We start from the raw sequence: 25,432 nt of genomic DNA, 5'->3' as shown, positions 1-25,432 counted from the left end.
CTAGACCAGCCTTTGTTTCCGTAGCTGCATGAAGACAGTAGGAAGAGACTTTTCATTTAGGTGTGGTAATAGCCTATCTGCTGTTCTTTCCTTCCATCTGCTAGGCACCTGAAACATAAGTAACGTACAAAAAAAGTCACCAACCATGGCATGGTACTAAAAAAAAAAAAAAAAGAAAAAAATCTTTCCTGGACCATTGCTAACTAAATACCTCCTTCTTGTCCCCTTTCCTTAGTCAATTTTTGGAACATTTAGAACATGTTTTTTCCTGTTTGCTAGCCTTACATACTGGTCACCTTGCTCTTAAATATAAATCTTCAAAGGGATTTGACTTACTGTCCAGATGAAACCTGCCTGGGTATATATGCAAATCAGAGCTTTCAAACTAGCAAAAAAGTTGCTCATTTTGCAACCATATTAGCTTATTACCAATGCCACCATTACTTACTGTCTTTGGTCTTTGAGTGTTTCCTTCTGTTCCATTGCTGCTTCTTGGGTCAAAATTCAAAGGATGCTGCTGGTAGTCCCCATGCTGAGTGGATCCTGAAAGCTTGTTACTCTGGACCTGAGCTGCAGAACCTGGAGTGTTATCAACAACACAGAGTTAAAGCAGAACTCAGGTAAATGCAAAAGCTGTTGTTTCTGACCTCTAAGCAGAATGTTAGGGGGAAAAGAAAAAAAAACACACCATCAACCCAAAGCAAGTTGTGAACACTCAGCATAGTACTAATAGAATAATAGACTGCTTGGTCTGGAAAAAGTGGTTCATGTATGATCTTGACACAAAGTAGAACAAAAACTATTTGCAACTATCTGCAATTTTTGCAGCTCACCCTGTGCCCTTTTCATTCATAGTAATGAGTGTATCAGCATTTATTCCTCCAGCAGGAAACATCTTAGTGAAGCAGAAAATTCTTGCTGCCCCAAGTCTACTTCATTATATGTGACTGTTTTCCCCACAACTCATGTCTTTCCCGGTCTTGTTGAAAACCAAGATTAAAAGGGGTGGGTGTGTGTTAATGATCTGTTCCCAGTGACACTAAATTCCCTAGTGAATTCCAGTCTTCATCTTTGTAGATTTCTGAAAAGCAGAGATGCAGCCACTTAATGCCAACCCTTCAGCCACTAAAAAAAATCCCCACTGCATCAAATGCTGTGCTTGCTATCAGCCATAGTGTGGTTTAACCCTGATTTGTATCTGTGTACAATGTGGTGTTGCTATACCACTTCTTAACCCTATGATAACCTTTCCCACTAACTTTAGGTAAAAAGGTGAGGGTATTTTTGCTGTGTAGCTGTAATCCTGCACTTGTTAATTGAGACAGTGTTCTTCCTCCTTCTCAGATATTATCCAAGATGTTTCAGACCGCATTACTTAGCTGTTTCTGGCATTATACCAGGGGGCATGTCCAAGGGACTCTGGCACTCTGCTGAAGCAGCAGGAGAGCAGCTGGCAGCTGCTCAGGGTGCACAACTACCCAGTCTGGTCAGACTGCGTTCAGCGTCCGTGTGTTCTGAAGCAGAGACTTGACAGGACTGATTGCACAAGCATCACACGAACCCAGAAAGAAGTGCAGCAACTGTCTTACGCTACTGAGACAAGCCATGGCTCAGTGCATTTGAGAGGGAAGAAGAGGAAGATGTGAAGATGGGGGAGAAGGAATGGAGAAAAAGCTAGAGAACATAGCTCAGACTGCTACTCTACAGATTATTTTTACAAACTGGCTGAAGTCTTAGTCTATGTGGGCAATTCCTGGAGTTGACATGACCTGTTTCAAAAACACCTTTGCCTTTACAGTCAAAACAGGGCTACTGCAAGTAACAATTGCCACACCTATGCAAATAGGTCTGGCCAAATGCTATAGGTCTGAAGTCAGGTTAGTGGCACAGTGCAACTCAGATTAATAGAAAAAAACAAATCTGTATGTGATGCAAGCCTGGATTGCCTTATGAGAAGTACTAGTATTAATGCATCAAAAAATGATAGCTATTTAATATTGACTTATTACCTGGAAACAACTTCTTATACTGCATGTACTATGGGACAACAGCTCTGCAGTCTTCCTTCTACCTTTTTGAAAGGAATAAAAAAAACCAAACCACCAAACCTCACAATGTCCATCTACTATTACAGACATAGGAATAAAAAAGTCACAAGTAAAAAGGTAGCTACAATACATTGCAGAGTTTTAACACATTTCAGACCAGGTGTCTATAGTTTGATGGCGCTCCTATGTTGAGCGTAGAGAAATCCAAGCTCCTCAGCCAATTTTTCCAGCTCTGCACCATGTTTAACAATGTAACTCACTGCAGGGAAAAAAAAAAATAATTCATCTCCTCTCTGTGGCAGATGCTTTCCTTGTGCTCAGCAGCATCAATGTGACTTACAAATTTTGTACCAACTTTTCCCCTGAACTTGATTGGTTTAAAGCCAGAGAAACCAAGTACATTTGTGCATTAATTAAAGATACCTCCCTGTTCTTTATTTCCCCATGTTTGGTTCGTGTCTTGTCTTCAGCAGTGTGCTAATGAGCATTTCTCAGTTTCCTGTGACAGGAATAACTAACATTTTCCTGCAGAAGGAAACTATAATTAAATTTGTAGTACTTTATATTCTTCATGGCATAGAAATGCACCTTGAAAGATCATTGGAGTTTTTTCCTGTTTACTTAATTTACTAGGAATTTAGGTATCACCCATCAATTTTTCTGCATGCGTTTGTCAGACTGACAGTAGGATTTTGATACCACAGAGGAAAGCAGCAACTTCAGACAGGTAGGAGTAGAAATCCCTAATCAAGCTTTTTAAGCTACATGAATTACAGAAGCATTACGTTAAAAAGTTTCCTAACAAACAGCTGAGAAGAAAGGTTTTTGTTAAAGATTTAAGTTCCAGGTTAATTCAGTTAAGGGCTAGAAAGCTCTCACTGCTGTTTTGAGATCCTCTAAAAATACCTGCAATCGTAGGCATGTATCTAATCGAATTACAAGGGTACAGTCGTCTTTGGCTGCCCCACATGATTTGTAAGTAAGCTGTTCCAAGACCAGAGCCACTAATGAAGCCTGATTTCCTACCACTTGGGACCCTTTGTTGCCTAATTGCCTCCTCCCCTAAATGCAGCTCCCCTCATATTTCCCATGATATCCCTACAAAGCAAAAGACAACACAAGTTACGGTTTAAAGTTATTAACTTGGGAGTCAGTGTTTCTTGTGCTGCTTGAGCAGCTGCGGTATAAGAAGGCATATGGCTTTTGAGTTGTCTGACTTTTCCTCAAGTCTGTTTTAGGTCTTTCTCCTCTACCTAAATGCTTTCATTACAGAGGAGGTCTTCTCTTTCATATTTGGCTTAAGTTGCCTATTGCTTCAAAGGTTAAGGAAGGATTCAGAGACGTGGACGCATAGCTCATAAGACTTATTTCCCCAAGAAAGCGGGTTACAACACACAACCTGTCTTTACCTGCAGTTGCATTCCTCTGAGAAACTGCAGCTTCCAGGTCATAAACTTGACACCGCAGTTCATCAACCTGCTGGAAGGCCTCCCATTTTAAACTGCACTCTTGGGTTAACTGGCTTCTTATCTAAAGGTGGTAAAAGGATTAATGGCAGCAACAAAAAATTCATCATCTGACAGCTCTGCCTCAAAGCAGGGGCCTAGATTTAAAGGAAAAGATGTTGTTGCCCTGTGCGCTCTTGTGAATGAGAGGCCATCACTTCTTGCTGGTTGAAATAATCCGTAATTACAGCTTTGCTAAACATAGCCATAATCCCTCTGAATGCAAAATACAGCACAAATAGTGCAAATTGACATTCTCGTTTAATAGGAATCTGCATTTCAGGCATTGCTGGAGGAAAATAAAAACAATACAGAGGCCTCTTCTCACTGTTCTCTGCATGTAACCCTAATTAGACAAGACCCTACCTCCATTTTCAGGGCAGAGGTACGTGGAAAAAGCAGCAGCTCTTCCCTCATCTCTCTAACAGACTCTGTAATTTACTAAGTTTAAATGTAGAGTTTGTTAGTGTTAATGACCTCATAGGTGCTAGCTGCAGCCGGGACTGTTGTGTGGCAATAAAAGCCTGCACACTGCAGTTGCCATTTTCCTTTCTGCTCTCCTCAAAGGCTGATCCAGCTGTTGACACCTCTGGTCTCTAGAAGGGTTATTTTGTAAACACAGCAGAACAGTTCAGAGCCCCATCAAAGACAGACACCAATGAAATCAGTGGTCTCGTGTCTGCACCAACTGCTTTGGCTGTGTAAAAGTCTCTCATACGATTTTGGTTAGAAAACATGCCAGCAGCCTAAGAAATTATTCCCAGCAGAATGGCATTTGTCATCCTGACTCTGGAAGACAAACGGCCCATGCTTTCACCTTGATGCTTTAGAGCATTGAAGACAGAATATACTTTGCTTGGTTTACAGGAGAGGCATTCAGATACATTTACAAAGCTTTTTTCTCTCTAGACCAAGAAAGCAAGGGCAAGGAGACTTCAGTGGCAGCAAAGTTGTCAGTTAGTAGATGGATTCATCCAGTTAAAGTCTAATCAAGTGGTTGCCAAACAATATTTTGTTCCGCAGGCTACACTACAAAAGAAACAGCACATTTCACAGCCAAGAGCCCACTCTACCAGCTGTGCTAAACACAGAGATTGTGTTTACTTGGCCAAATCAGTTTTTAAATTGAAGTAGTTAAAGCTCTACAGCTCCTTTTACAGGGAGATAATCTTAAAAGTGGATCTGGTTGCTCAGTTACACTAAGTGATTAGCAATGCAGTAACAGGTTTAAACTCAATACAGTACAGTACAATGGCATCAGTTTAGTGAAAACTAATGCCATTTCTGTGGCCAGACTGGATTAAAGCAGTTTCTTTCCCAATACGTTCATTTGGTAGTCCAGAATTTGGGAAAAAGTGGTGTAATGTATGTGAAACAGAGGTAAGGGCAGAGGGTTTATGTCAAATGCAGAGTAGATAAAGCAAAAGGATAGCAGTTTGTCAGCTCTGCAGCACTGGTGTCAAAGCCCTGCCTGGGCTATGTCACAGGGAGAGCCAGGGAAGCGACAGGCACTGCCCACCCAGGAACGTGGCCCCAGAAGGGAGGCAGAGCCTGAGTGAGGCTCCAAAGCCCCCTGTTTAGTCTGGTGACAAGGACTGCGGTTACAGCAGAGGCCTGGGGGACATCCCAACAGGGGATGCGCAGCTGGCTGAAGCCTCCAGAGCCACTGAGCCCAGCCACTTGCTGCTCTAGCTGCTGCACCCCTGATCCCCCCAGGGGTGCAAACATGTTCTGTCTAGCACCGCACACCCGTTCCCAGTGCCCCAGCGCCTTACACAAACTCTTAGGCAGTTTACCTCTAAAATAAGGAGAACAATATTCACTTTCTAGAGCAAAGATACTGAACCAGGCTCAACAGGAAGGCCCTGAGAAGCATCAGAAACACAAGATGCCACCGATAGGTGGAACGCGACCCTAAGCCCCCAGCAGGCAGGGCCCAGCACAGTGCCAAGGCTCATGCTGCACGACCCTCATCCAGGGCACATGGAGAGCTACAGCGAAGTTCTGAAGTTCAGATACTTGAAGGGATACACTCAGATGTGGTCAGACAGTCTTAAAACTTGAGACACCTCTCCAGAAATGCTACTGTTTTTATTTTTCAAATCTGCATTATGAGTTTACCTGCTGCAGTTCTTTTTTGACCCCTTTTTGTTGAAGATGGCATGTTTTAGAAGATTTTTCAGCTTCCTTGGTTAGGCAGTTCACTCTCTGCTCTTTTTCTTCCATCCCTTCAAGCATCTTCTCTATGTTTTCAGCTTTCATCGCACTGGGTACTTGTCTCTTCTTGGCTTCTTGTGTCTTCCTCTGTACTACTTCCAACAGCATTTGTTTCTACAACATGCAATCATGAAAGTTTCAGACTTAGATTGCTTTCCTCTGGTTCCCATACACACCTTTTTAGATTTCCTTTTAAACCCTGATGACCAGTCCTCAGACATCATGCCTAGCTGAGCTGAATGAGGAGGGACCCAGTCCCACATGGCTTGGTACTGAAGGTAATGAAATGTTGGTAAACAAACCTGAATTATCCTATGACCTTATGAAAGGACCGCAGTCAGACCTAAACCCAAAACAAAATCTGGGTTGTGGGAACGGGGCGCGTAAGGGAAGGGTAAGGGGGAGTGGGGACAGAATGCTGCATTTACATAGTTGCTTGTTAGAGAAGCCTCAAAACAACGTTCATGTGTAGAACTCATTCAGTTGCAAATAAACAAGAAGGCAGTTGCTTCCAGTTTCCTCAGTCTGCTGTAATTTGCTTTCTGCAGCCAGCCTCTGGTCTGTATGTGGAACTTGTTTTTAAAACAACGTATAAACAAGGAAAGAGAGGGGGGAAATGAGCACAGCTTTTTCAAACATTGCTGTTTATACACCGTTTGTAGAGACAGCCAGTAAGTAAAGCCGCATTTTAGAATCTGTACCACAATTGAATGCAATGGTGTTACAAGCCTCCCATATCAGGTCAAACCCTCCTGTACAGTCAAGGGTTGTGGAATGGAGTCTGCTGTTTGTAAACACCATCATCACAATCTGTAGCAAGGAAAGAAATTAGGAAGAAGAGAAGGAACCAGAAGTTGATGTCAGAAACCAAAGAAAAACAAAACAACAACAACATCCGCTAGAAAGATGGTAGATGCAGTGGGTCTTTTGGAAGTAAATTGACGGCTTGTCAGTGAAGAAAACCAATTTATCAGCCAAAGGCAACTCTGCTCTGGTGAAAAATCTGAACACAAAGAGCTAAAAGCAGTCACAGCCCAAACATTTTTCACTGGGGATCCCTCTAAGCCTTACTAAGGTTGGAGTTTCATAGATGGCTAGGCTCAGAATGAAGCAATCGAGCCAATAGATGTGACTTTTTAATAGGACATTTACCTTAATTACCCTTGTACTAGAATAAGCAAGTTGGTTTGGCTAAATCAGCTTTCCCAGAAAGGCATCCGATCTTGACTTGAAGCTGGTTAGACATATTGTCATTTCCACAGTTAATCACATTTTGAAAACATTTTTTCTAATTTCCCATTTTCAGTTTGTCTGGCCTCAACTTCTAGGCACCACTTCTTGTTATACCTTTCACTAAGAACCCTTTAATATCTGCTATTCTCTCCCAACAAAAATATCTGGAGACTGTAATCAAGTCAGTCTTCTTTCAGATAGGCTAAAGACATTGAGCCTTTTAAGGGCCCTCTGCTAGAAAGCATTTCCTGCAGCCCTCAAATAATTTTTGTAACTCTTCTCTGCAGTCTCTCAATTTTTTCTTCATCTTTTTTAAGTAGTACACTCTGGAACCAGCGGCAGTATTTCAGTGTGTTGTACATAGAGCTATAAACTCATTTTTAATATATCTGCACTATTCTCCTTTTTATAAGCGCAAAGATTGCAGCATCCATCCTTTCCAGTACCACACTACATGGCCAGCCATCTGTCTGTTACGACCCCTGTCCTGTCCAGGGATGCAGTCACCCTGTTGTGTACAAGTCCTGCTTTCTTCTCGTTCTTCATCTACTCAGGCACTGAAATACTTCTTGAAGGGACAACCAAGTTACCGAGCTATCTCTATGGTTCTGTACTCCTGCTCTGCCCACGTCGTTATTCACTAAATGTGCCTTATCAAATTCACTAACATTCCTCCCCAAATATGTCACTGGTAAATTTTATAATCTATAATTTTATATTTATTTCCAAGCCACTGACAAAAATGTTGAATACTGATAGTTATGCTACCAACCCCTGTAGAAATCCATCAGAAACCATCTTCATTTAATGAAAATAACACATTTTTATATGTCAAAAAATCTAGCTCTCAATCCATTTAGCATTTTTATTGATATTGTGTAATACTAAAATTTAAAATACAAAAGTTATGTGCTGCTAACCCAAGCGTTACGAGGCCTTTCCAAATATGTATTACATCTCTAGCATTATGTTTATCTATCTAACTTGTAATCTTATCAGCAGAATGAAATGAGGTTGGTTTGACAAGACTTATTTTCCATACAGTCATGTTGTTTGGCATTAAGTATATTGCAAATGAAGGGTGTGCTTTTATGTTTGACTTTGAGGAATGGGCCATTTTAGCATGGGTAGTCATCTGTAGAAGTGCAAGTGAGCTTGCTGTGGCAGTGATATATCCATGAAGGTGTTCAGATGGAAAAAAAAACATGCAATGAATTTGTCCTGGATTAAATGACAACATCCCTGAATGTTTCCTTGAAATTTAATGATTGGGTGGAAGACTAATAGCCTCAAGGTCTGTAATTTAATTTTTTTTTTATCTGTGGAATAAAATATTAACAGTGTCTTTTCCTCTACTAAAACATACATCCAGCACTGTTGATGGCATACATAAATGTAGTGCCTGTAGCTGTCATTTTGGTACGTGACTCAAACTTTATCCAAGATGCTAGTTTTTTCCCTAGTTCTCTCTACCTGCAACGATGAAAACACTCAGGCGAACGCATTGTTTCAATGCCATAAACTACACATCCAGCTTCAGTAACTGTAATATGCAGTTAGTTTTGAATCCATTTCTCTCCTAGAATCCTCATTAAAGCAAGTGAGATGGAGAGGAGAATTCAACTTGTTGCGCTGATGAATCAGGACCTGTTGAATTCAGATACCTGTTCATGTCGCTGTTTCTTTAGCTTGTCATTGTCTGCCCGAGATTTTGCAAGAGCTTTCCTTACAGACATGAGCTGATCCTGAAGCGAAGTCACCTCTTGTTCTGCCATCATCTTAGCATTCAGACACTCTTTTTTGTTTTGAAGAGCTTCCTGTAAACAGAAAGTACGTAAGAGAAACGATGATGAGAGCAGTGATTTTCTGTCTTTTACATAGCAGTGGGTTTCTTGAAAGGTGAATCTCTCAGAGATTTTTAGTAAAGTGAAATTGAATTGTTCCTGTTTTCTAAAAAAGGCTGGACCTTTTTTTAAGGCAAAATGGGGAACAGGATGGACAAGAGGGGTCCTCTAAAGGGAAAAACATAAGATAATCTTTCGTATGGGTACAACTGCGCATCTTTAATTATATTCACGTCACCAATTCAAGTTCTTGTGTGCAAACAAGCTCAGAGCAATGCAAAACTTGATCTTTCTTATGCATTAGGAAGACCTGTCCATCTACTAATCTGTTTATTCCTTCATTATCTCTAAATTCAAAATGTGTGTGATGAAGCTTGTTTTCCTTCTGGGCAGGGTCTTTTTGTTTGTTTTAAACACAAACATAAATATGTATACATGTTACTGTGTCAGGCACAGATTTAGCAGTCCTCTCTCCTTTCCAAGCCATTTAAACTGGAAAAAGCAGGGTCCGTGATCCTCTGCACTTGGAGTGGAGGACAGTGAAATACAAGTTCTTAGATCTTCAGGTTCATTCCAAAGTCAGACACAAGAAAGCTCTGTCTGAGCAAGATGAGCTAGTTTCTAATTTTAAAAAGCCAAATTTTCCCATTTATTTTTCTCCGTTTCAGACTTCTCTTTTAAATCCTGTGAAGATAGCTTATTTCTTATTTAAATCCACAAATTTGCAATAATTCAATCCATCTTTGACTGATCTGTTTAATAAAATATTCTAATGGTTTAGCATCTCCCTGATATAACTGAACTAAGTGTATGCACATCCAGTTTTATTTGGGTTTAAAATTAACAAGCACACAAAACCCATTTTGTTTTCACTCTTTTTAAGTTAACAAATATGATCCATTCTGCCTTTCCTTTGCTTGACATGTGCAGCTAATTAACCTATATGACAATCAATAACCTGTTTGTTCCATTCTAATCAGCCTCATTTAAAGCAGTGAGGCACTTTTCTTTCCATCCATCTTCACTTTAGTTTAATTTAGTCATTTTTGTGCTTCATCTTGTATTTCTGTAATTAAGTTTATAAACCTCATGCTGCGTTCTGCTTTGTTTAAGCAGATACCAATTTAAAAAAAAAAACCTCAGCCACCTCCCAAGCCAACAGTCTAGTTCATTTTCACTTCATGTCTGCCTGTCTTCTTTTTCATACGTTTTAGTCAGTTGTGGAGTAGTTGATTTTGATACAATGTCATAATTAGTCTTCTGAGTCAACACAGAATTAGGAATGCTATAAGCTACTCATACTTCCTAGATTCTTGCTTCAAGCAGGCATCGGGGATTTGTTTCACGCTCTTCACATTTGAAGACCACCCTTATACCCCTAATATAGAGGGGAAAAAGTTTAGAATTTTTACCTAAAATCTGCAGTTACCATGAGCTCCTATAGGCTCACTGAATAATAGGGAGCCTGCCCAATCTGACCATTAGTTTTGCAGAAAATTAGACACTAATACCAGATGACATGGTAGGGAAATATCACCTTCACAGCACCTCTAAGCTTTGCAGAGAGCTGTGCCTTCTGAGTGGTTTGCTTCCAACAGTTCAGAGCCTTTAGCTTACACACCAGCTTGCTTAGCCTGTTATTTTCATCCCGCAAGAGCTGCAGCTGTTCCTGCTAGAGAAGACGTCAGTAAGAGTAGACCTGCAAAGATTACTTTCCTCAGGAAGAAACGTGTGGTTTGGAAGTAAATACAATTGTCAAAGCATGCAACTATTTGTATTTCATTTTAATTTTCAAATGCTCGAACTTTGCAGTTTGAAACAGTGCAGCCTTTGGCAATAAATTCTATTACTGTGTCTCCAGGGAAACAGGAAATGTGAACATTGCCCAGAAGCTGGGAAAAAAATGGAAGAAATTTAATCCAAAACAGCAAGCAGGTAAACCCCTCTAAAATGAGGCACTGTTAATGGTGATAAACACTATTATGCCAAAGGGGGATTCTGGTTCATACCATCTTCAGTAACCTGGTTCACCCTAATCACAATATCCTTAATAAGAACAAAATCAGTGGATTCGTGAAAAGTATAGTCATCAGGTTTTCTTTTTCTTTGTTCAAAAGAGCAGACTCCTCCTGAAAACTGTTACAGAGGTTAGAGAGGACTGCTGGAGGTCCTGGCCCTCCTGGCAGAGGTGTCTCTGCACAGAAGCTCTACCATTCAGTGTCAACTCACCTTCTTACCCTTTGTGTCCTGTATTAGTTTTATCTACAGCTGGGCTTTGGCCTTCCTAATTTCATCACTATGGGTCTGAACTCTGACACTCTACCTTTGTTGCCTGTCCATGTTTCCACTACTTGCAATCTTTCTTTTTGTATTTTAGTCCTTTAAGAAGCTCCTTGCTAAGGCGAGCAAGGCCAAGTTTCTGCTAAACTCCCTGGTCTTCTTGCATAATGGGGTAGTTGGTTTTGAAATCTCTTTAAGTTTTCTTTAAAAATCAACCAGCTTTCCTCGGCACTTTTCCCCTCTTGGCAGTTTCCCAGGGATTCTGCCTAGCAATTCCCTAAGTAAGCCACAGTCTGCTCTCCTGAAGTCCCAAGTCCTAGCTCTGCAGCATAATTTTGCAACCTTTCTCCTGATCTTGAAGTCATTTCATAGTCACTGCACCCTCAGATGACACTCACCACCACAGTTTTTCCCTGTTTGTGAGCAGCAGAAGTGGGGATTTACCGTGGTTGGCTCCTCTAGCATTTGCTTTTAGGATATTATCACTAATGCTGACTAGGAACTGCCTAGGCTTTCACAATGCTGTTCCCCTTCCAGTAGATTTCCAGATGGACAAAACCTCCATGATCACCAAGGCCTCAAATCAAAAACACTTTTCTTAGCCCTCTATAGACAGGCCCATCTGATTTACTCTCTTGATCAGGCAGTCTGTAAGGGATTCTCCATCGCAGTCATTAATCATCACTAACACTCCTCCCTCCTCTGACCTTGACTCATAGGCTTTCAGTAGTACCTCTCTACATTCATACACGAGCTCTGTGCAGGGAATGAACTTCTTACACAGAGTGCAATTCTCGCTCATCTTCTTCCCTGCTGATCCTTCTTAAACGCCCTGTAACCAACCACCCATGACCATGGTGTGCACCAGCCCACCAAGTTCCCATGACTCTGCTCAAACCACAGCCCTTTGGCTGCACATGAGCTCCCCACTCTCCTTGTTCACTGCCTCTGCACACCATCCTTTCCAAGTGGGGATGTGGAAGTTTCCCTGCAGCCTTCTGACACACAGTCCTCCTCCATTTCCACGGTTCCTCATTTACTTCTGGGTGACCCTATCCCCCAGGTTCATTGCGCGTGTTGAAAGCCCTTCTCACTCTCTTAGCATTACAGTTATATCCTGCTTCGCAAGCTTCTCTGCTTGAGAGAGCTGCGGGCATATTTACTTTAGATAGAAGTATTCAGCCATTTTCCATTTGATCTCATTTGTATTCACTCACTGACTACCATCATTTTAGTACAAATTGAACTTTGCTGAGGAGGAATATGTTTGACTAGAAAAGGGGTTGATTTGGAAGTTGTAGCCTGGAAATGACTTCCCAGGCTTTAGTTTATAACTCCCAGAACATCAGTTTTGGGGGCACTTTTTCAAAACATAAAGCTGAATATATTTTTGATTCTAAGTAACCCCAAATGGAAAAAAGGATTCTGTCCCCATTCTTTTATGTGGCCAGCTTGCATGACAAGAAGATAAAACTCCCATCAACGCATTTATCAGGGTCACTGAAACATCACATTCTCTTTCCCCCACCCAAAAAAGGGACAATGACAACACATGACAATGCTAACATATGATTGAATGTGAGTTCACATTTATACCTCTTCAGATCCAAGTTCAACCTCTCTGATGTTCACCTGTGTAGAAAGCATGGTGTTAGTCTCACTCAGAACAGACTGAAAGCAGAGTTGCGAAGTTTAGAACCGAAATCAATTCAAATACGTGCAGTTTTGGGGTCTAAGGGCTGGGTTTGGCCCAAAATTTCTGCACTTGGAGCATAAACACACAGTCAAAGATGATTGATGCATGACAGCCTGACAAATGAGTAGCCATTAACAGAGTCTAGTAATGGACCACCTCCATGCTCTTCACCCAGCCGATGTCCCAGACAGAATGCAATAACTTAAGTCGTCTTCAGCAAGCTTAACCAGGATATTATCCTTGTGTTCGTTTACTGACACACGTATGTATTTCCTTACTTTAGACAAACGTTCTTTCAAGTCACCATTATTTTTAGTGGAGCCAAACTTTTTCTTCAGATCAATCATATTGTCAACTCCTTCTCTTCTCACTTCGCTGATGATTTCAAACATTCGTTGCTCAATGCTAAGGCGATAGACATCCAACTTTCCCTGCAATTACAAACAGAACCCATAAGAGATGAAGTGTGCGCATATGGGAAAGAAACATTCAGAAGATTTCAGAAGTCTCTCAGCTACAACCAGATGGTCCTTCTTCATAATTATTTTCCTAGAATCAATGTAACAGGAAGACAGAGCAATATTCTTCTTGCATACAGATACTACAAGAAGTGGAATTTCAATTGTATCATTTGCAGGCAACCTATTGGCAATCCTGGGATGTATGTATTTAATGGAAGTAGCAGCACCATGGTGAAAAAATAGGCTCTCTGGTGAAAACTGGACTCACCCTCAGGATTGCAAAAGAAATCACAATATTCCTCAAGTCACTACTGCCCTGGCCACAGACATTAATGGGCTTGTGGACCGTCAATCAAAACCCTGGGGATCTCATGGAGGTAGCTGCTCTATAATACACTTGGTCACAATCAGGTCAGTTTTTACAGGCTAGATTGGGGTATCTTATCTTTGTAAGTAATGACATATGTCACCCCAAAGAAATCAGTGCACTAGTTGAAAACAAAGGCATTGTTAGAGTGAGTAATACAATTACACAGTGGACATAAAGTTCCCAAGAAAAATAATGCAAAATATTACAAACCGAAGTATTATATCCAAAAAGTTCCCTCCACTGTATGTAACTAAAAAGAGCTTCCATCACTCTCTCTAATGTGGTACCTGTTCCATCAAGAATACGCCTCCTCTCTTAGAAAAGGTACGCTATTTTTCTACCAGACGTTTTTACAAGATGCTTCTAGCAGCAGGAGAAAAATGATTCACCCATTCATCCACCTGACACACTGCAGCAATTTATTCCTTTGAGTGCTACACTTGTTGGTAAATTATACAGCAGCACAAAAAAGACCGATTGAGTACCCCCTCTTATTCTGTACCTACTTTTAGATGGACACAAGTCACAAATAGGTTCCGCACTAATGATCCATATTCATCCCGTACTTCTTTTCTAATCTTCTCTTTGAGACCAAGATTTTCTTCCTCTAAGTCAGCGAGCTGGGCTCTGAGGGCAGTTATTTCCACAATCATGCCATGGCACAGCCCCACAATCTATCAGAGCAGAGAAAGTGAATGAGCAAAGCTAGGGATGGGCAAACACCATAGCCTAGGAGTAAATGATCCAGAGCTCTGAATATGTTGTCTGATACCTAATTAAGTAGAGCAAGAATATCTTCCTAACTGAGTGTCCCGATAAAAATAATCCATTGATGGTATGGAATAATCCATTTTGTACATCTCTGTTGGTTTTAGAAACATTTCTTCCCTGGAAACAGTAGGAAGAATTGTGGCAGTTCACGACCAATATTTGAAGGGGGCAAATGCGTACATAACCTTAAAATGCCTGTTTCTGGTCACCAGAAAAGAAAGATCTCCTCACTAATAGGTATGAGAACTGACAGAAGGAAATGCACACAGAGGACAGAGGAGCAGAAAGATTGGGGAGCAGGATTAGGGAATCTGATTTTAGGAGAAGATCCTGTGCCTGGCTCTGCTATGTTGGTGAGTCTGGCCTCCCATAGCATAATCTCCCCTGCCTCCAGAGAGAAAGTCAGAAGAACTGTGACCAGGCTTCATGCAGCAAGCTGTGAGGTAATGCATTTATTGGAGCAAATATTCTGTCTGCTGATAAGCTTGTACATACAGACCATTTAATACATGATAAAAACAACTATGTGTTCCATTTGTTGATATTTGACAATTAACATACCCTCAGAAAGGGCACACAGGTTAGCACAAATAGGAAGGTACGTGATAGAACTCAAACAGATTTAAATGACAGAATTTAAATTTCACATAGGCAGGTCATTGCTAGGTATAAATGTTTGGTCATTTTCATACTGCCGAACAGCATTTGCAACCAGATGAACACAATGGAGGAAAGCTAAAAATCATTCTTAGCATATTACGTTACTCAGATGATAAGAAATAGGCACAACTGCAGACTGTAGGCACAGCCAACAGCACAGTCTGCTTTCAAGGTTGCCTGGCACCTCCACATGCCAGATCTAAGTAGTAAATGCTAATAACTTCACTGGATTCTCACTGAAATTTTCTGTGTCAATTTTTTTGTCTAACAGCAAACACTACTGAGAGACTTCTGAAAATGAATGTTGGGGAAAAATACATGTATTTTAGCCCTGCTGAAAAATTCTGGTGATCTTTTTTCAGAGCAGCACTAGCTTTCCTCTGTTTTGGGTGTCTTTTTAGTAAAGTCAGCAAAAAGTTGGTCAAATCCTACGACTTTGTTGGAGAAATAAAAACAACCCACATGGTTCATGTATGTTCCTTAGAGACTTTTTAGTTTTTAAACTATCTGCCATCCCATTTTGGCTGATCATGCCTGAACCTTTCTCATGGTTTCTAACACCTCCACTGAGCAACTGAGCTTGCTCTTCAGACTTGCAATAGCATCTGTTAATTGCTTTAGGCTAGCGAGAAGTGGAACTGGGAGCAGGAAGTCTCTTCTGAGGTTGAAGCAGAGCCCAGAGGCTGTAGGCAGCTGGCCACCCTGGGCCACTTCGAGCACAACACAAATTAGACAGGAATTTGGTGGTGATGGGCTAGCAAAGTGGAGGGGGGGAGAGACTCCACTGCCCACAGGCTCCAGGAAAGTCCTACTGACTCCTCCTGTATGTTTCCACCCAGCTGAAACCTCACACGTGTTTCTCATTTTCTCTCTCACGCCAGCCTTCCCAAACATATGGACGGGACAGTGAAATCAGGGAAGAAGGACAGTTGCTGACAAGACACCGTACAGAAAAGGATATAGGGGAAAAAATGGGAAAAAACATGAGGAAGCAGGGCAAGAAACTGATATGAAGCCCAGAGAAGAACTGAAATCTTGTAGTCAGTGATGAGGACAGATGAGAAAAGGAGCCCAGGAATGAAATCCAAAATGCAGGTGTTCTAACACTGCTATGCAAACATCTCTGAAACCCAAGCAGTCTTCTCCCTAGTGTAGGTTTCTGTACACGCCTCTAGCAGTGGACTTTGTGTTGATGGAGCCAAGCCTCCAACTCAGCTAATAGATTACATGGATATCACATGATTCCACAAGATAGCATTTCTGATTTATTGGCTGGGTTTACTTCTTTAGAAATTTCCACCCACACATACCAGCTATCCTAAAAAACACAGCTGAAGCTGCAAAGTCAAGTACTCAGAACTTAAGAGGAGTTGGCTATGCAGCCATGATGTAGCATACCTGGTACCTACACTGCAGTATGGCCTACGTGCCTGACCCACTTCTTTTTTCTATCTATCTCAGTCAATGCACAGGACTGAATTGCTCTGGGAAGATGCCTTGTGAAGGAAGAGACCCGTCAGTAGAAGTTTAAGTTAGAAGGTTACCAGTATATCATCCATTGTGAACATGAACCACAGAACAGCAGGCCACTACCTTTGCCTTCAGGTTATCTTTGTTTTACAAGTCCTTCCAGCATGACTTCTGGCATTGAGCACAGAAAGAGCAGCCCCAGAGCCCCCCTAGCTTTCTTCTCAAAGGCTGTCACCATGGGTCTGCGCAGTGGGACTCTGTCCCAAATGAGACCACTAAGTACTACCAATCGATAGACTACCATCACCAACCTGCGTCAGAGCCATATCACTTTGGTTGCCACCTTCTTCCACTGCGTGCAGCTCCTGAAGCCAAGCACAAAGATGCACGGTGACTATGCTTGTGTAGCCCGACTCCACTTCAACAACTTCCCAGCCTGACAGCTTGACTTTATTTTTTACTTAGCAACTGCCTCCCACCCAGAGAAACCACCTTCCCCTGTTCTCGAAGAGTAGAAGCAATGCTCTGAGCATACTTGTTCTTTTTGGTAAAGCAAACGATGCTGCTGCTGGAGAATATTTTCATAAAACATGGAGTAGGTCTCAAAGTTGCTGCGCTCTCTGGCCATGATGTCACAGCCCAGTACGGAGAGACACTGTTGTAAATGGCTTTTTGTAAAAGTAACCTAGGAAAACAAAATAAGAAACCTTGCAGATGGCCTGAGTCACAAGAGTTGCTATATACAGCACGCATCAAAATGAAACATCGTCACCTTATTGTAAATAAAATGCTTCTGCGATATCAAAATGAAGCAAAAATATTCAGTGTAAATGTTTTTGCCCAATCTACAATTTCACTGAACTAATGGAAAACAGATTTGTCAGTTTTTTGACTGGTTCTAGCTGCAACTGCATAATGGTTTGTTTTTTTCCATCTGAAGCTAAAAGAGAATTTTTAGTACAGAAATTAAATCACCAGCTCAGAAACTGCCTGGACTGCAGTTGGGCCCCAACATCCCTTCTCTCAAAAAAATGTTTTGTGTTTTTTAACAAGAAGTGGTCATATTTTCATAAATAATTTCTTCAAATTTCACTGAAAAAACGCTAAAACTGCTTCCTAACATCGTGCTGGACCCCTGATTTAGCAATGACTCAGGAAGAAGAGTTCCCACTACTGAATCCATTAATAAAGTCCTGCAATCCTGCATTGCGGTTGCATATAAACCTCCAGCCCTAACTCATCTTCATATTATTATAGTCCTGAGAGCTGAAATATATCTGTCAGAAGGCAGTAGGGCAATACACAAGTTTGCTGCCAATGCTGCTATTACAAACCAACATAATTTGAATCTAAGCTCATAAGCTTAAGAAATGTTGTTTCTCTTTTAGGTAACTGATTGACAAGAGCTTTAATAAATAAAGCTGTAAACATGATTTAGCTGTTACTTAGATAGAAATGCAGAATATATACTTCTGTATCTGATTCTTGGTAGTTTTCCATCAGCCTTTGAACAAATGTTTCAACTATCTGTGGTCGTACAACTGAGAAATTTTCTTGCATTACCCTGTGTTTCCAGAGCTCTGCAGGAAGAGAGGGAGAAAAAAACCCACACAGAATAAAACCACACATCAGTGGGTATCACCGTCACAAAATATTGATCCTTCAGTAATGCCTGGGATTTGACACTGGGTACACTTTATATATAGCTTAGGGTTTCTCAGCTTTCCTAAAATGTTTACAACAAAAAGTAAATGTCATTGCAAACAGATTGCAAAGCCTGGGTTAAGCAGCAATATCAAATTCGTTCTGGTATCAAAGCCAGATGCAATTTCATTACAGACCAGTTCTGTCAATAATGACCTGGCCCACAATCGTGTATTGGAGTTTTCTGTAAATATTGAGTAAAGAATATGGCTTTTGTGTGAAATCGAACATTTCTGTGCACTAATTATTGCTGCCTGCAACCACAACCAGTGGCAGTAGGGCACATCTTTCTTCCCTTTTATTTCCACTTTTTCTTTGTTTTTCTATTTGTGCCTGTGAATACCCAAATTGCCCATACCCGTGCAGTAATTGTACCAAGTAAATACCTAACATACTAAAAAGTCTGGCATTTAAATTGCACTGCTAGGCCTTAAAATATTAACACTCCAACACAGGGAAGTAATTTCCTATCAGTCTGTTTCAGGCTGCTCACAAACTCCAGAATAATTAGTGTTCAGCCTTGTTTTCACAATTGTCATTGCAATGATTATGGCTAAACATTCGCTTTATAAGGAGAAGGTGAACTGTTAGATTTAGGGAATTGGAATCTGTTGAACAGACAGAATAAACAGGTCCATGTAGAAAGGTGTATGGTACCTCGGTACACAATTCTTCACAGCTTCCTGCTAGCTGTATTTCTGGAATTTCACATCTCACAATGGGCTCTCCAAAACAGAAGAGAGTTTCTGGACGGTAAGCCTTTTTTCATCAGTGATACCGTCCCCACAATTCGGCTGGTCCCTGGCCTCCAGATGGGCGCACAGGGAAGTGAGGAGCTGAGAGCAAATATGCTCTCCTGTTCACACGCAGGACAACTCTTTCTGCCTTTATGCATCAAGGCTACTCTTCCCACTCAAGGCCGGGGCTCCCGTCTTTCCCAGGAAGGGTATTTTAATTCTCCTTACCAGTGGGGAGACTGCTGTCTTGTCTGGCTCTTTCAGATGTCACTAGAGTCATCTCCTGGTTAATTTTCTTCTGCACATCATGGATCATGTGGATTTCTAGGCTTTCCAGAAGCTTTTGAAGCTAGAATCAAGCTTAATACTTAGCTCTTACTAAATCTCTATACTGCTTATAAAGCAACTTGCCAACTAGCAAAAACTAGCAGACTAAACCAAAGCAATCCTCTTTCCATTCTTCTCTAAAATACAGTACTTTCAGATACAGTATCAAGGTTAATATCATTTGGGGGTGACTGTATGCCTAGTGCTGTGCCACAAGTACTCTGGGTAGAGGCAGAGGCCCTGTTGCTTTGGGCTGTCCCAGGACCCGCACCTGGCCCCACACAGCAGAGGTGCCGTTGCAGAGCCTCCCAGGTCACCCACATCTGCCAGACTTCCCCCCACGACAGCCTCCACGGGCCCCCGCTGGACTTCACTTATCAGAAACCGCAGGAAAACATGACGCTGTGTGGTCCCCCGCAACACCCCACTAATAACCCTCCCCTTACCTGGTACACTTTCATTTCGATTTCTGATGCTCCTCTGGGGGGAAGTACATGCTGAGTGCTTGTAACGGGCTCTCCAAACCCCTCCTCTGTGCCTGTTTGTCTGACTATGGCTTTCATGGCCGGGTACAGGATGTCTGCACTAGAATCACCAAGACACAGGTGTTTCACACATTCTCTCTCAAAATTACTGTGTTTGCATTTACTGACCTTGGACCTTAACTTTTCTTTTTCTTCCCCTGCCCCTGCTCCTAACCCATGCAGAATATGAGTAAGTCCCAGCTCACTGCCTTAGCCCCACTCGACCTACAAGCGGGGCAGGACAGTCTCTTCTTCGCTGGTCCTGCCTTATTACATAGTTCAGTAATTTCTCCAATTTTATAATAATACAAAACTAAAACCAAGGGGAAGGAACAAGGGGTCAACCAGATAAAGCGTGGAAATCTGGTCACCGGTAACAACTTGTCTATCACCGTTGTTCAAATAGACCAAGCAACTCCCTCCCCCGGCTCTCCTTCCTATCTGATCGCGGGTTCGCTAAGTGCTTCTGAGTGCTAAGTGCCAAGGCAGACACGCACTTTGCTTTTAGAAGCAGCGGAGCCATTAGCAAGGCATATATACCTCCTTACATTTTATTGCTTTAATCATGCTGCCTTTTAAACCCTTGATGGCATGACACAAAGGTTAGCACAGAGCTCAGAGAGGGAACTAGGGAGCTCTCATCTGTGGGAGGGGACGGGCGGGGACATGGAGGAGGGAAACACTGGGATTTTTGGGTACAGTACATTTGGCAGATTGCCTGCTACGAAAGAGCTGTTGCAGGTGCCGCTACAGAATCTCCTCCTGCTCAAAGGCCAGCGTAAGCAAAGCCAGGGGCAGGGAGGTCACCTTTCCTCCCGGGAGGCAATAACTGCTCAGCCCGATCCCAGGCATCACCACAGGAAAGCTCTGGGTGCTCAGAGGGGCTGGGAGACGCTGAGACTGGGGCTCTCCCACAGCTGCCCAGCCCCACGGTGGAAGCACAAGCTGTTGCTCACTCTGCATGGAGAACTCGCGCCCCTGACTCCCAGCCCTCCTGCAACCCAGCCCTGCTCTGCCCCGGAGCTGCTCCCTGGGCAGAGTTTATAAATTAATTAGAGGCAAAGACTGTGCCCCCTCCGATCTGGAGGTAATGCATGGGAGGTAACGCTGGAATACAAATAAATGGAGACCAGAATGGAGCAAATCTGATACCAGCTCTTTACACACACACAGATTTTCTGTGACCGATTCAGACTTGTCAATCTCAAATGCCTTGGCCTTATAGGGACAGGCTGACTGAGCATTGCTTCCTCCATGCTTCGTTGCGTGACAACGGTGTTTTCCAGTGCCTTCATGCACAGATTTCACCCTTACTGTGTCATCTTGCTCTTTCACTTCCTTTCTTGCGGTTTCCGGGGACAAGGCTTTTTACAAAGTGATGTTCCATTTTCTGCTTTCAGAAGGGCCTCTCTGATGGAAATCTTCCAATTTTCTATTCTTGACTGCTCAAAGTTGAGCCAAGTGGGAGGGTTAGGAAGAATTCTGCTACAATTCATCTAACAGGCTTCCAAAATTTCCATTTATTCAAGTACTGTATTTAACATTGTTTATGGAGCCTGAAATACAGAGGCGGGTCACACGACTGAGAAGAATGCACTTGGAAAACATCATCAGCAAACAGTCTGAACAGACATTGAAAGAGGGGAAAAAACAACCATACTGAAAGAAAGAAACAAAAGGTAGCTCTCAAGCCTTCAGAGAAAAGCGAAAGTACTAGGTTAATTATAAGCAAAAATAAAGAAAGGTAGAAATAAAAAAAAAAAAGACAAGTGAAAGAGGGGGACAGGAGGAAAATGGATGGAGAAGGCAGAGACTTTTCTCATTTTTCATCTTTTCAGTTACTCTGGAATATTCTTGCATCCAAGGTAACTTACCCATATTGCTCACAAAACTCTTTGTAAAGAGGAACTGTATTGATATCCTCAGTCCTCAGCTTCAGCCTGCCCCATTCTGCCTTTAATACTTCTAGTTGCTTCCATAGTATCAGAAAAGATCTCAGCAAGCTGCATGATATGACAGGATCGTGATGCCTCAGCAAAAGTTTGGACGTCTTTTTGCTGTTCTGCAACCAGTTAGCACTTGAGTGACCCGTTTCTGCCAAATTCTGCTGGAAGTCACAGGGAAATGTTTTGCTTCAAAAAGCTATGACAAGCTTTTCACATGCTTTTCTTTGCTTAATAGCATCTCATGCAATATACGGTGGGACAAGTCATGCGACAGGCTATTGTGCAATCAGAACTTGCAACAGGGCCTTATACCAGTATCCTTCAGACCATGGTACAGGGAAAACTCAGGCTACTTTTTGATTGCAGTGAGTACTCACACACAGCAGAGATGGGGATAAAATTGCACATAAGTTAAATCCTTTGTTTTATTGCTGCTTTCCTCAAGTGAATTGCTTCAACAGCAGCACTCTGCTTGGTCTCTAACTAAAAAGTACTGTTACAGAAATCAAACTCTTAGCTCAGATCTTGAAGGAAGCAGACCTTAAAATAGCTAAATTGGTCCTTTCCATCCATTTTACCTTGCAAATAATCAGTGTGTCTGTTTTCCATCACAAACAGTTTGAATCTCTCCCCATTCCTTGAACCAAATCTCTGTGTAGTTTCTGGCAGGCTTTAGGTGCCCTCAGCAACCATTCCTCATATACATGTCCACAACGCAAGTACTCGGGGAAGTACAGCCTGGAAGTACCTTGCCTCTCCTTGACTAGATTTGGTTTTAGACAGTGGCCAGGCTGTTCCTTTCCTCTTTGCACTGAGTAGCTCTTGATAAAGAAAGAGCTGGACCTTCGGTGGGATGTGGGGAGAAGTCAGGACAGTCTCCGTTTTCTCCAGAAGTCTGGCGATACCAGCAGGCCCTCGAGGGGCGTCTCTCACTGAGGCTTCCCTCCACACCACTCAGGATTTATAGGAGACAACATTGTTCCCTTTGCTTTCTTACCAGACGGCCAGGAGTAGGTGAGGTTATCACGGCACACCTCAGGTCGAGGTCGCTTATGTTCACAGAGATTTGGTTGCAAAAACTAATGGGAGTCCTACACAGAAGCTGTACAGTCCCAAACAGAGTTGTCAGAGGTACCTGCTTGCTCTTAGCTAACGAGGCTCGACAGTCAGCGTGATCTTCCACAGCACAGCCGTAGCTGTTCTGCAGTACATCCTCCATTAAAAACTGCATTGCCACCAGCTCCCCATGAGCAACTCTTCGGTCGGCATCACGCAGGCAGCACAGGCACAGCTGGAGAGGAAGGGAGAGTCTCTGAAGGTCTGCTGCTCAGAGCTTAACAAGTAATAGCTAATCTCAGATAACTGTCAGCACGGGGCTTTTGTGTTAGAAACACAAATGGATTTCAAGCTTTTAGCACCATGGTCCTAAAACACGTATGCCTGTGCATAAAAATTGTTTGATTCTCTAGTTCTAGCACACTAGGAAAATGATAAGTATAGATTCATTATCAATAAAAATGCTCTGCTCTGCTTGAAGAAAGATCAAATGTGAAGTAAATGGTAAAATGGGCTTTTGGACAGGAAAGGGGGAGATGTTTTTTGCTCACTTCTGTTCTTTAAAAAACAAAGACAGGAAACGAGATAGTATTAGTTTTTTTCCTCCTGCATCATAGATTCATCTTGTCTTTACGTCTTTGGACATAAGCACAAGACTGTCTCACTGTACCTGCATGTTGTAATTTATATTAATTGTGTTGTTGATACTGACTGGAAACAATCCTCCATCCATTAGGAATGTCCTCCAAGGAAAATGCATGAGTGTCTAAAAGAATAAAGATGACTGTTCACAAATAAGAACAACATTCAATTAGTTATGAGAGTCCCATCTAATCTGATCAGGAAAAGGCAACTCGGAGGCCAAGCTGCTATTTGATATGTGATACACTCTGCTCTGACTTTGAAAGTAGGCCATGTACTGGAAAAGAGAGAAGCATCTATTATCACTCCTTGGGAAAGAAGCAATAGGATTCATTCCAGAATACATTTCCTACTAAGATGCTGTGCTACTTCTGCGTCCACAGAGTAGCTCCCAGATCCTCACCTACCTACTGTCAATCATTTATTGCTGGTCCTATCTCGGAGGCATCAGGACATCTTATTCATCAAAGATGTCCAGATTTTGCGTGACAGTACAAACTCTGTTTCCCAGTTATGCTAAGGAGGTCCTATGTGTCATTGTCACCTAAATCAAGGCAGGGTGGCAGAAAATTGTATTCCTGTAACTCATTGTTTGGGAAAGGCATTATTAAAGGTGAAACAGTAGTATCTGATATTGGACAATTAGCAGGATGGGATGAAAATGAGGAAACATGAAGTTAGAGTGATTATTTAAAATTGCCTGTTACCTTGGAACATGGTAATATCACCAGCAAGACTCATCTTTACTTTCCCTAACATGACACCAGCTTTTTTTGCCGGTGTGATTCAAGGTGCCTCTTTAGCACATAGGTATCTAATTTGGCATTATGTAACTCTGTGTGATGCTAAGACACCACTAGACCTAAATATCTTGCACACAACCATGACAGACATGTTGGGCAATCAAAACTGCTGCCAGGTGATGAGAAGGGTAATTACCCTTCTGAGGCGTAATTGAAACTGAAAGTTAGTAGAATTACCAACATCTATCATGCAGAGTAGTTCCGTTTTGGTGACATCAGTGTGATTACATTCCATTTCAAATTTTTATTATTCACTTCTGTAGAGAACATTTTTTAGAATTCCTAATGGTGAATCAAGTTAATAAGCTGTAATAATGGGAATTTTTAAAATTAGGTATTAGCAGTTAGGTTCTTTGCACCATGGTAGGGAGGATTAAGCGCCTCAGCAAGAACTGCAGAGGACTTTGTTCTCCAAGGAGCTCAGTGCAAATGGAGAAGGAGCACCTCTGAGGGTGCGCTTTACTCACCGTACAGCTTTGAGGATCCAGAAGCCGTGGGAGCCTTAGCTGTGAAGCAAATGCACTCTGAATCGCAGAGTTACTCAATGAAGGCAGCACATGGTATATTCTGTCTGTTACACTCTGGTAGGCTGAAACATTCCCCGAGGACAAAAATGTCTCCCTGAAAGGAACCAAAATGTTTGTATTAAAAAGAAGTAAAATGACTTCAAAACTCCCCAAATGGTTTGTAATAAAATTACCGGCTCCTCATTATAACCCAACATGGTAGCGAGTGATAGGGATAGCAGCAGACATGATGACTAAAACAAACAGGCAAAAATGTTAATGATGTAGATGCATGTGTGAAAGTGCATCTGACTGGAGACATTTACAGCAAAACATACATCTATGCTAATGGAGACGGCTGCTCGATTAGCTAATAGACTGGATAATAATTCAGGAGCTCTACTACCTCCTATTCCTGATACTAGGATAATTTCCTACACAGAGTGGGAGAGCCACTAAAACTTTTCAAAGTTTTCAAAAGTGCTTGTGAAGCTTTGGAACCTAAATTATAGGATACCTGGAGTCCAGAGCTAGGTTTAGCAGCAACACTCCCCACAGATTTTCATGAGACCTGGTCTCACCTAGCAAATGCACCTGGTCTCACCCAGCAGTGCAGGTGACACCAGAGCCCA

General features: G+C 42.0%; 1 protein-coding gene across 1 annotated transcript; it reads right to left on the bottom strand.

Annotated features, from left to right (window-relative positions):
* Positions 1–25,018, bottom strand: LOC103918987 (coiled-coil domain-containing protein 162-like). Its single transcript, XM_009326424.1, has 17 exons — positions 24,995–25,018; positions 23,520–23,615; positions 22,791–23,084; positions 21,722–21,909; positions 19,770–19,908; positions 19,225–19,345; positions 18,026–18,135; positions 17,091–17,240; positions 16,867–16,920; positions 14,161–14,328; positions 13,102–13,254; positions 12,724–12,798; positions 8,668–8,820; positions 5,675–5,884; positions 3,458–3,578; positions 449–579; positions 1–108 (listed from the first exon to the last, which is right to left on the bottom strand). Exons 1-17 carry the CDS (start codon positions 25,016–25,018, stop codon positions 1–3), a joined length of 2,295 nt encoding a protein of 764 aa, XP_009324699.1.
* Positions 25,019–25,432: the final 414 nt, after the last annotated feature.

Source organism: Pygoscelis adeliae, unplaced genomic scaffold (genome assembly GCF_000699105.1).
Source record: "Pygoscelis adeliae isolate BGI_AS28 unplaced genomic scaffold, ASM69910v1 Scaffold206, whole genome shotgun sequence".
Taxonomy (NCBI): Eukaryota; Metazoa; Chordata; class Aves; order Sphenisciformes; family Spheniscidae; genus Pygoscelis; species Pygoscelis adeliae.
This window is presented reverse-complemented; position numbering and strand designations above follow the sequence as displayed.